The sequence below is a fragment of the Mesocricetus auratus genome, unplaced genomic scaffold, assembly GCF_017639785.1.
Source record: "Mesocricetus auratus isolate SY011 unplaced genomic scaffold, BCM_Maur_2.0 contig_10478_pilon_obj, whole genome shotgun sequence".
NCBI classification, from domain to species: Eukaryota; Metazoa; Chordata; class Mammalia; order Rodentia; family Cricetidae; genus Mesocricetus; species Mesocricetus auratus.
Window position 1 is genome coordinate 19,548 of NW_024430799.1, and position 12,328 is coordinate 31,875.

General features: G+C 42.6%; 1 protein-coding gene across 2 annotated transcripts; it reads right to left on the minus strand.

The window, feature by feature from the left end:
* Positions 1-3,407: 3,407 nt before the first annotated feature.
* Positions 3,408-9,894, minus strand: LOC121138100 (SOSS complex subunit B2-like). 2 transcript variants are annotated; one of them, XM_040740918.1, is made up of 6 exons: positions 9,673-9,894; positions 9,018-9,159; positions 6,782-6,853; positions 5,989-6,064; positions 5,339-5,387; positions 3,408-4,442 (listed from the first exon to the last, which is right to left on the minus strand). In XM_040740918.1, the coding sequence occupies exons 2-6, from the start codon at positions 9,062-9,064 to the stop codon at positions 4,273-4,275; spliced, it is 414 nt and encodes a 137-aa protein (XP_040596852.1). In that variant the 5' UTR covers positions 9,065-9,159; positions 9,673-9,894; the 3' UTR covers positions 3,408-4,272. The 2 variants fall into 2 exon arrangements, with proteins under 2 accessions (XP_040596852.1, XP_040596851.1); XM_040740917.1 differs by lacking the exon at positions 9,673-9,894 and adding an exon at positions 9,374-9,641.
* Between the last annotated feature and the right edge of the window lie 2,434 nt (positions 9,895-12,328).

Sequence of the window (12,328 nt, forward strand, 5' to 3'; positions counted from 1 at the left end):
CTTGGGTAATGGGCCACTTGACTATGATCTGACTAGTCACATCTGGATTCAGTTAACATATTACGCATGACTAATCCCAGGTAAAATGTTGCAGTCTGTGCTTCTGCTCTGCATCATGCCCTCTGCCTATAGATGCTGGTAACTAGTGACAGTCCTGTCCCCTGGGAAGCCTTATTCAGTGTGCCAGCAAGAGCCTCAATGCATCAGTATCACTCAGCAATTAAATTACAGGGTTTGTGTGGGGAATGCTGTCACTTCTTATTTGTGTAATCTTGGGCAATTATTCAGTCCTTCTAACGAAGATAACACCTCCATCACAGGGTCATTTTATAAAGGAGCATAACGTGGGGAACTTGCCAGCATAGGACTGGGCAAATCATCAGTGCTCAATAAATTAGTTTATTGAAGGGAAGAATCCTTAATCCCCATGTGATGAGAACATATGCAAATAGAAACTGTGATTAATGCAGAAACAATTCTCCTGGAAGTGAAAATATGTTGAATGTTGTGAACACACACACACACACACACACACACACACACACACACACAGGGTTAACTTTGCTAAGCAAGAAACAAGGGTATTCTAGGTATGCCAACTGAATACATCCTAACAGTGAATACTATGAACACTGCAAAGAGGGCATGTGGGAATCGAGCTGAGCACCTGTCCTGAAAACACTGGCGTTGGGCCAGTGCTCTGCTCTCAACACTGCATTCCAGACTTGTTCTGTCCTACAAAACGCTCCTAGCTGAGAGCTCCATTGAGAGAAGAGTGGTGTGCCCCAAACCCATCCCTCTTTGAGTCGTAAGATGTCCTCTAGCTTAGTCTCCAACTCAGCACTGTGTGCCCCAAGGGCCTGGGCTGCCAGTTCCAGATCGAAAAAAATAATCCCTTTCAACTGAAAGTATTTTCAACACTGATTGATGGCTACTTGGGAAGGAACATTGGTTTCATGTGGTGTTGAGAAGCTTAAAAGATTTCTAGAGGGGGTGACAAGGTTTTGAATTTTGATGGGGTTTCAGAGTATGGTAGGGCATTTCTTAAAAAACCATAAAGTTCACCCAAAATAGGTGCATTTCGTTGTATATAAATGTTGAAAAAGTTAGTGTCTTGGTTATCATAAACAAATTGTTCTATATGTACAAGTACACAGCAATCATGACATCTAAACATTCACCCACAAATCCCTCTTCCACTACACTTTCCTAAGCAGGTCCAGGAACCTCTTGGGTAGAATGAATCATGGTAAATTTGACCAGTTGGTTAGACTGTCACAGCAGGTCAGTAACATGAGTGTTTTTGGTTTTGGTTTAGGTTTTTTTGGTATTTTTGTTTTTGTTTTATTTGGGGGCTGGGTTCGAGACAGGGTTTCTCTGTGGCTTTGGAGGCTGACCTGGAACTAGCTCTTGTAGACCAAGCTGGTCTCCGACTCAGAGATTCGCTTGTCTCTGCCTCCTGAGTGCTGGGACTAAAGGGGTGCACCACCACCACCCTGCTGAGTGCTTTTTTATACCAGGAAAATGGGCAAACTTGTAATTAGCTTTTAATTTGAGCTGTGCATGGTGGTTCACACCTTGGGAGGTACAGACAGGAAGATCAAGGGCTCTAGGACAGCCTGGGCTGCATGGGAAACATCTCCAAATAATCTTTGAATTCATATATATTTAATATCCAGTTGATTTTCTGAATTCTTTCCAAATGGTATGGAAGAAGGATATCATTGCCTTCCTTCCGGTAGCCATGAAGGACTTAATTTTGTTGAGCCTTGGATATGGATATGCTTTGCACACTGGCTTGGATGACACAAATTGGGTTAGAGAACCCCACAGTCCTTGGTTGGGTTTATGTGATGTAGTTGGTAAATGCAGATACAGGACGCAAATCAAAATCGCTTCAGCTCAAAACCAATGCTTTCACTTTATTTTCTGACATTTGAGTTTGGATACTCAATGTTCATGTAACTGCAGAATAGCACTATGGTTGTCCAGCTGGACTATGGTTGTCCAGCTTCATATGTATATACAAAGGAGACAGTGTTATTGGGCCAGAGAAGAAAACTACTATTTCTTCTAGCATGACTTTGTGTTAGGCACTTGGCATCCATAATCATGGAATCACAACACTCTCTGTAACCAGGATTTGTTACCCATACTCCGCAGATTGGGACAGGGAGACAGGAAGGAGTGTTCCTCAGCTACCAACTATACCGAGCTAGCCTAAATGGTCAGCCACAGTTCATTGCCTGTGTCTCTACCAGTCAACCTGTGAGTGTTGCCAGGTCACAAGACCCAAACCCATCTAGATAGGTGGAACTCATGCTAGGTCATACCCCACAATGGGTGGCCTGTTTGTAGAGTAGATTTAACAGCAAAGCAAATGAACACCAAACAGTCAGCAAACAGTGGCCCAAATGGCTTTTCTGTTCTGGACCTAAGGCTGCCTTCCAATTGGAGGGAACAGAGCTGAATACATGACCTGCTAAGTTCAAAATATTTACTTTGCTGAGCACCTGAGCAAAACCTTTGTCCATAAAGAGCCAGTACTGATGGAAGAAGAGGAATTCAAAATCTAGCAGATCAAGCAGGGCTGTGGTGGCACACCCCTTTAGTCCCAGCACTTCTGAGGCACAGTCAGGCAGATCTCTGTGAGTTTGAGACCTGTGTGGTCTGCAAGAGCTAGTTGCAGGACAGACTCAGTGCTTCTCAGTCATAACTAGAACCTCAAGAGTCACACACAGCCTAAACTGTCTTCAAGCAATGATACCCAAGAGGAGGGGCATTTCAGCCACTGCACTGACCGGTCAGCTACCCCTGTAAATGATATAATATCAAAGCCCTGCAACTATAAACCATAAGTAAATTTTCTGCAATATCTTAAATGTTACAATAATCTCCACATGGAGCCTAATACAGTGCAAACTTAAAATATGTTAAATGGAAATAGAACAATAATATCTGGCACAGGTTATGTCCAAACGCTACAGAATTTGAACAGAAACTTACTTATTGTACAATGTGAGGCCAGGAGAATCAGCAGACACAGAGATAGAAAGCAGGCAGGCTGAAGCCGACCCAGCTTCAGGAAACTGAACTGGACTCTCCATGCTTGGGGAAAGAGCAGAGCAGGCGGCTGTGCTGTCAGTAGAGCAAGACATTTACTCAAGAGCTGATATTTAAGGAGACAAACTAACATGAAAACATCTACCAGTTACCCACCCTACAGTGACAAGACTATCAAGACACACAATTCCCACCTTAACATTTCTAAGAGAGGGCACTCAGGAAACAGAGACAGGTGGATCTCTGTAAGTCAGAGGCTAGCTTGGTCTACAGAGCGAGCTTCAGAGAAATCCTATCTTGAAAAAACAAAAACAAAAACAAAAAAAACAAAAAAGAACCCCAAAAGAAACAAAGAACTAAAGCACATACACTCCCTTAAAGAGAAGCAGTACCTATCCTTACTCTAGCATACTTACTTCTACCTGACCACCTGACCCAGGTTGTCACATGGCTATAAGAATTCAATCTGAATTGCATTTGTTCCAATAATTTCTGTCCTGGGTTGTATTATAATCCTTCCAATTATACCAGTATTTAACATGGTTGATTAAAAATTAACACAAAGACAACGTTGGAAATTTTTCTTAAGAATAATTTTAATGTTTGTATGTAACAAATATTAAGAGCATTATCTAACAGTTTTCTTCTAAAACTACTTATAATATTACACATTGTATTGCACAATTCTGGGAAGAGTCTAGTAGTGTGGTAACTAAACAAGAATGTAGGCTGTGCTTCTGACCGTGGACACTCTCAATGGCAGGCCAGTCACTCTAGAAGTCAGTCATCCCTGGACCACAAGCACTCAAAGCACTGCCAGCATAGGCCAGGCTTCTGCTTGGGGCTGCTATCACTACCGCCGGCCCCATCCCAGTTTAAAACAAAAGAACATTTCCCATGAAATGTTATGGCAAATGCTGGTGTCATAAGTAGCTCACCCTTGAAACAGGAAAAGGTTTTCAGGTGATACTCAGTAAGGTCTTTCTAAAATATAAATGTTCCCACTTTCAGAGTTCCTATTCTGCAACAGGATGGAAATGAGCAGCTCAACACTGTGCAGTAAAAATCAGTCATTCTTTTTAACAAACCCAAAATGTAACAAGAAACCTGTAAGAGACAAGCTTTTCACAGTTAACAATAAATAAACGTGCATTAAGTGTCCAAGTAAGGCACGTAGTTTAAAAACTACATGAGTCTCATTGGCTTCGGTCATCTTCTAAAAGCTCTCCTAGGATCCTTGGCATTGTTTATTGTGGTCATGACTGTTTGACTACTTCGAGCTCCTGGAAATGGAAAATTGATGTGCTCCCGGCCACTGCTTCTACCAGTATATGGAAGATGAAATCCTCTTGAATCAGTCCCAGTCTGAACACCATTTCCTAGGAAGAATACAAAATATTATCACCATTTCCAGAGTGGTCTATATTATACTACAGAAACACAATCATGTAAAGTTGCTATACACACTATAAATGCTTATAAGTATCATGGGGAACAAGCACAATCATTCCATAATGAGAAAAAACATAGGCTCTGGGGCCCAGCAATGGCTTTACAAAACACATCACCTTAGTACTGAATAAATAGAAAGATAATCTAAATTGAGGAATAAAATAGGGAATAGAATATTATTTTTAAAAAAAATTAATTGCCTATACTAAAAAAACAGAGGGGAAGCAGAGATGTTTGAGTACTGGCGTTTGACTCAAGTACAAATAAGGAATGTTCCAATATAATCAAACTATGTGCAGACAGATTTTCCACAATGTGAGCTGGTGGCAAATGTCTTCAACTATCCTAATCAACTCCAATCACAGAAAGATGCATCTCACAAGGCATACTCCATTACTTAAAGACAGACCTTTAATAGGGTCCCTGGTGAGGGCTGAGGAAGATGATTGCTCTTTGTTAATGTATTCACTGACTGCACTCTGTAGTACCATTTGTCTGGGCAGGTTCCAATGTGTCAAAACAGCCAGTAATTCCACATATATTATAAATAGCCACTATTTCATACACATTTGTAAAAACAGAGAAATAAAAGATCTTGTCAGAGGGGTACCAAAATTAGTCTTAGTAATCAGTGTTGGGCATAATGGACCCCAGTGTTGATACAGAATGTGCTCAATACATTGACCTAACTCCTACAAAGTCATTTACTCGGGTCTCCTGTTTACTGCAGGTCCCATTTAACACTGAAATTATACCTGACGAGGTTATTTTCCATTATTCCCATAATGTTTACATGTCATCAAAAATAGAGGAAAAGTCTTACCAAAGGGGCCAAATGTCCCAGCATTCACTTTATCCTTCTCATTTTGTTCCTGAAAGACAAGTAAATTAGACAAAATAAGACAATGGAACTCCATTTTAAGGCTTTAAAAATGATTTTCAATAATATTTAAAAATTGATCTAAGTTCATTCAATGTTAAAGCATTCAGAAATCTTTCCCTAGCCCCTTAAAAGCTTTTATTATATGAGTATTTCCTGGTGCTATCTTTACTCTGTAAAATACTAAATAGCACATATTATCTATTGTCAAAAAGTATATACAGACTCAGAAATCTATGTAAGAAGGGCACCTTAAAGATTTTTTTTTTTTTGGAGACAGGGTCTCATATACCCCAAGTTGGTTTAAACTCAATAAGTAACCAAGAATGACTTTGAACTTCTTTCCTCCTGTCTACAAGCTCCTGAGAAACAGGACTTCAGGCATGCACCACCAATGCCAGTCTTATTCAGTCCTGGGGAGTAGCCTAGAACTTCATGCATGCTAAGGAAGCAGTCTATCAGTTTAGCTATATCGCCAGTCCTCAATATCATTTCCCTTACACTTGGACATCAGAGCTTTAGCCTACTGACAGACTTATAGTACAGTCACCTCAGCCAATCATAAAAATATGCCATGTATTTGGATTAATTACCGAGTTGTTCTGCTGTCCTCTATAATCTGGGTTTGGCTCACTGAAATTTGGCAGTTCTGAATACACCATACAAAACCTAAAGGAATGCAACGGACAAGTTACATGATTTCTGAAGCTTTTTGTACAACATCCTTAATTTACAAGAATGAAAACCTTATGTGTCAAAGAATTATCTTAACAGTAGCATGCTAATTCAATTGTGACAGAAATTTCCCAAATAGCTATAGCCCATATTAACACCCAACTATTTGATGCACTCATAGAATCCATTTGATCATTCACTGTGTATCTGCAAAGACACTCAAAGCTACAAAGAATAAATTCCAGACGATTAAGATACATAACTGGCTACTAAGTCACCACCTCATCCCAGCACTCCCTGTAATTGACCACACAACTTGGTACCCTGCTCACACATAAGCATTTTCTTAGCTTTTCAACTATAAACTACATCCAGTTTGAGAAAATCTTAAATTGACCGTGACAAAGAATAGGCATGAGCATATGAGTGACTTAGTGTGGTTGTCACCTAGCTGCAGCATCTCTGTATGTAAAACCATCTAGCCAGATCCTGTAACCCTGACCCAAACACTTCATAACACATGACTCTAAAGAGCTCCTCTGGGGCTCCACCCCTCAAACTCAGCTCTGAGTACTGAAAGTGTTTAAACCAGTTACCTATCTACAGCATGAGACCAAGTTTCCAAAAGCCAAGTAAGCAGTTTTTACTTTATACAATTCTTCTGCAGACATTATTTGAAACTTCATCATACAAATGTATTTTAAAACTTACTCTCCAATTTTTTGAAGTTCACCACCTCTTCCAGCATAAAGTGTCAGGCATCCTTTCCACATTGATGCATACCTAGAGGGAAAATAAGTAAGGTTTTCTAAAGAAAGTAGAGCTCGAATAATTTTCAGTGTATTTTTTATCAGGTAGAAGTGCAAATCAACCCATCTACCCACCATGTCAAGACAAATACAGTCCATGCAACTCTAATAAGAAATTACACAACGACAATGCTACTGGCACATTATGACATAGTTATGTAAATTATAGTCCTAGGAAAACAGTTTTGAGCACTAATGCGGACTGACCCAGGCCTTCCTTGCATGTAACGAGGCAAGCAATCAGCCACTTGGCTACTATATTCCTGTTTTTAAGCCTTGTATTTAGTTATCTCCCCGTGTGTCCCAGGCTGGTCTTTAACTTGCTCTGAAGGCAAGTAGTCCCCAGCCTTGCCATCTTCCTGTCTCGGCCTCAGGAGGAACTGATCTGTCAGCCATGGGCCCCTAAGCCTAGCTTGAAAAACACCTGACCAGGCAAGCATGGTGACACATTTTGAATGTCAGCACTGGGAAGGCTGAAACAGGAAGAACTCAACTTTGAGGCCAGCCTCAAGGAGAACTGGAGGACGAGGGTGAGAAGTGGCATTTTGTAAAGCATGTACTGCTGCTCTAAATTGGACTACATTTAAATAATTTTAAAACAAACACCCAATTGCAACAGAAGAGATATCTGTAAAATCCTCTACATTACACATTTACACGAAATCACACTTAACACTGACCTGTGTGTAGCTTAGTTAAGGAGCAGAGGAGGAAGGGAGGGGTAGGCAACAAGACCCACCCAATTCAACACAGCAGTGAAAGTACATTCTGAGGAGCCTCTGATACAAACTCAGTATTTGTGTTGCCTTCCAGCCACAAAGTATAGGGATTCAACATGAGTGTTTTCTTTCACACTCATTGACATGGTCATAGAAGGCTGACATTTTACTCCTACATCTACAGACAGTTCCCAAGCTCCTCAAAATCTGGTAAAAGTTTATCAAGGATGGGACGATGGGGTGGGAAGGGGGGAACACTAATCTTCCTATTGCTGGCCCTTCCAAAGTTTACAACTTTTAGTTTCAACATAATGGAACCAATTGTTTATTTTAAATGTGGAAGACATCAGTAAGTCTAAGGAAAATAAAAACTAATCAGCTTAGCAGAATCATGTTGAGGTCTGAAATTTCATCAGGCCTGTGAGATAGTTTCAAAGAACTCCTGCCCAGAGGAGTCAGCACTAGTTATTTCTCTGAGGCTCTCTTAGCCAGCATCAATAACCATTTTTCTGGTAGCTACCAATAAAATTACAGTTGTCCCAATCACATAAGCTTCCACACTTCTAAGATTCTTTCCTGGCCTTAAGACTAACATTTGATGAAAATTTCAACAGCTGATGAAAAACAGTGCTCTGTCTCTATAGCCAACAGTCTGCCAATTAAAAGTTCTGAGTGTATCAGATGTCTTTCTGCCACTTTCTGTGTATTTGGGTGGGAGGGGGTGTGAAACACTGATCTTACAGAAGAAATCATTTTCAAGAAGGAATGAGTATGCAAGACGCTGTCTTCCTCTTTACTGAGTACAAATATGACCACAGAAAATGTCCAATGCGAGCTGGGGCTGGAACTCAGAAGGCAGAATGCTTGCCTGGCACGCAGGAGGCCTCTGGCTCATTCCCAGGACACTTGTGTACATCCCTGTAATCCCACCACCTGAAGTGGAGGCAGGAAGGTCAGCGGTTCAAACTCATTCTCCTGAGCATCAACAACAACCTGGAACACAAGAGATACTGTTTCCAAAACGAAGGTAAAGGAAAAAAGGATAAATTCCCCAGCCTCTAGGTTTATGTCCATACCACCTAAACGAAAGGTACAAATTAAGTGATGACAGGATCTCAAGACACTCAAAAGGGAAGGAAGTGGAAGACATCATATCAAATACCATTATAAAGGCAGTGTGGTTACCAGTTACTCAGAAGGCTCACTGACTCCCATACAATAGGTTAAAAAATTAACCTTTAAAATTTGAGGGGCAGAGTGCACTCCCTCCCTGAAACAAGGCAGGGCCTCAAAAGGGGAGCTGCTGCCAATTCTGCCCAACAAAGCAGTTCACAGCTTCTTGAAATAGCCCACAGAAGAACCAGGCCAGGCAACTCAGAACTTGGCAGGACCCCAGAAGTTGGCCAACCCCACACCTACCCTCTGGTCAAACGAATAATATCCCCTGTCTGTATGAGTCTTCCCATTTCATCCCACACAGAAATAGTGATGCTTCCCGTTCTGTCAGCTACTTTGCAGGATCTCACTTCATGGCCATCTTTGGTTCTGGTCACCACGTGTCCTGTTGAGATTAAATGAATGATGGGAAAGGGATGTTAGATAACAAGTCCGTTCAGGGCAACTACCTCACCCTCCTAGGACACACTACAAGACTGTCTTCTGTCCCGGGGTAGGAGCCCAGTCCGGGCAGGGTGGGGGGGGAGCACGTGGGGGCGCGGGCAGGGACAGAGGTCAGAGCTCTCCAGGGTGTGTTGCGGGCTGCGGACCCCACTTACCTATCTCCAGGACAATAAAGACCACATTTAAGTTTTTCAGTCCGGCCTTAATGTCTTTTATAAAAAGAGGAGGGTCGTTGACCCCAAGCATACTGACTCAATTGCAGCTATGAGGCAGAGACCCACTGGGCAAAGCTTCCCACCCTCAGGGGCCTGGGGCAGAGCCGGGGGCAACCTGGGGTGGGGCTGGCGACCTGGGTCTGGAAGTGGTTATTCAGGACTGGGAAACCAGCCCTGGAGGCACCAAGCCAAAAAAAAAAAAAAAGTTTTTTGGAGGGGGTAAAAAAGAAGACGCTCACAAGTTCCAAAATCAAAAAGACGAAGCACTCTGCATGAGTGAGCTGCAAGCAAAGAAGCCTGAAGATTGCTGCCCTGGCTAAGGAGAGAGGCAGCAGGGGATGGCCCTGCCCGAGTCGAGTGTAGCTGTCAATCACACAAAACAGGCGCGCGACCCCTTAGTCCCAGGCTCCGAGAACGGATGGTGAGAGCAAACCACCACTACAGCAAAACAACCCAGCAGCTCGTGCTCTCAGCAGCGACTGCTGAAAGCTGACTCACGTTGCCTTATAAATTCGTGCTCCGCCCTTGTGACGTCACGAATCATTGCCTTGCCTCTCGGGGGAGGAACCGAGCTTCAGTGCCTGTTGCAGCGGATCTAGCTCCTCCCCTATTCGCGCATGGCCCGCCCCCAGATCCTCCTATCCGAGCTTGGCTGAACCCTCCATCTCTCTGCCCCACGTAGTCTTCTGGGCTTCTTTTTGCCACTAGTTGAGAGTTTGGCATTCTGTGTGCTCCTCGGGGGTCTTCAATCCTCCATCCTTGCCCTTCTGTACCGCGATCACGTGGAACGCTGGTGGGACGACCCCTTTGTTAGAGCAAGGCAAGGGTGTAGTTGAGAAGGAACAGTGCTCTATGGAGAGTGGTCAAGTGGGATCCAGGAAGGGGACTTGGGCTGCCAGACCCCAGCTGCCCTTCCTAGACAACTTCCAACTTTAGACGTGTTTAAAATTGGGATCCAGAAAAACTTGATGGCCTCTTAAACATCTTCGTGTAACTTGTAAACCTTTTTTCGTGTTGTAAATAACCACACATAGTTAAGTTCCAAAGTTTTTTCATTTTTCTTTAACCCTTTTAACTGGTGCTTGACTTTTATATAACTAAAACGAGTTAATCATGCAATGACAACCGGTAACCTTAAAACATAACCTGAAAGGGAGGGGTGTGAGCTTTACAGACAAATGAGCTGGAGGCTAATTGAGGTAACTTTTAAATCGATAGTTAAGCTTCCTTCATGGTATCTCACAGTTGCTTCATTGGGACTCTCCAGAAACGGTTTTTTTTGTTGTTGTTTTTCTTGTTTGTTTGTTTGTTTGTAATGCAAACAAAACATTCTCATAAAAGCAATACAATACTTAAATTGGATCTTGTTTGAAAGGATAAATGATGAACTTTTTAAAAGTTTAAAAATAGGCAAACCTATGCATTGGTGGCACACACCTTTAATCCCAGCACACCTCTTTAATTCCAGCACTCTGGAGGCAGAGGCAGGGGGATCTCTGTGATTTGAGGCAATCCTGGTCTACAAGAGCTAGTTCCAGGACAGCCTCCAAATCCACAGAGAAACCCTGTCTTAGCATCAAGCCACGGTAGGAAAATAAAGGTGAAGCGCATCTTTAATCCCAGGGAAGACAAAGGCAACCAAATCTCTGTGAGTTGTGTGTTCAAAGCCTGCCTTGTCTACAGTAGGAGCTCCTGTCTCTCAAAACTAGTAATAATAATGGAGCAAAGTGTGGCAGGGGAAAAGGGCTAGCCACTCCATGAATTCTCTACCATTTGCCTGCCTGACGAGGATTAAGGGGGAGCCCAGAATTACAATCAGTTTCACAAAGAGGATCTGAACACTTATAAGACCCCAGGTTCTGCATGGATCTGGGCCAGATGGGGTCCCAGTGCTGAGAGGGGAAGTGGACACAAACTCCTATCCCAAACCCAGGAGCTACCTCCATCTGATAACTGCTCACAAATGAAAGCTTTTCTCCCAGAGTCTCAGCAGAAAATCAAGTCACTCTTTTTTTTTCTTTCTTTCTTTCTTTCTTTCTTTCTTTCTTTCTTTCTTTCTTTTCTTTTTTTTTTTTATGAGACAGGGTTTCTCTGTATTGTTTTGGAGGCTATCGTTCCAGCCCGGACTCAAACTCACAGAGATCTGCTATCCTCTGCCTCCGAGTGCTGGGATTAAAGGAGTGTGCCACCACTGCCCGGCCAATCAAGTCACTCTTAAGGACAACACAAAACCAGCTCAGTGGTATTTTGGGAGGTTCTTTGTCAGGTCAGGGCTTTTCTTGTTTTAACCTTACAGGTCATTTTCAGATATATTATGGTTTCTGGTTTTGTGGTTTTTGTGGGTTCCTGTGTGCAAATTTGTGTCTCTGAGGCCATGTGTGATTCTTGTGCCTTTTCTTTGACTCTTCCATTTGTTTTATCCTATTCTTATTTGTTTGTTTTATCTTATTTTATCACTACTTTTTAGATGCCTGATTGTCTTCTAACTAGAAAAGAAAAAGAGTGGATTTGGATGGGAGGGAAAGAAGGGAGGATATAGGAGGAGCTGGGGAAGGGAAGACATAACCAAAATATATGAAGCAAAAAAGCTATATTTGATAAAATAACATGCCCCACTACCACCACCAAAGAAAGAAAGCAAGCCGTGTGAAGAGCATAAGCTAGTGCAGGCAGCTGGCCTGAATGTGGGTGTCAGTGAGGAGGCCTAGGTAATCTATTGAGCCTTGGGCAGCAGATCAGTACCCATCCCGAGTATACACACGGACTTTGGACTCCCATGAACAATGTGAGGTGTTCTCTCACCCTGAACTCTTGGGGAAGGGTCTAGGCCCTGCCCAAATAGGAAATGACAGACTATGGACACCCCCATGGAGGGCCTCACCCTCCCTGGGGGAA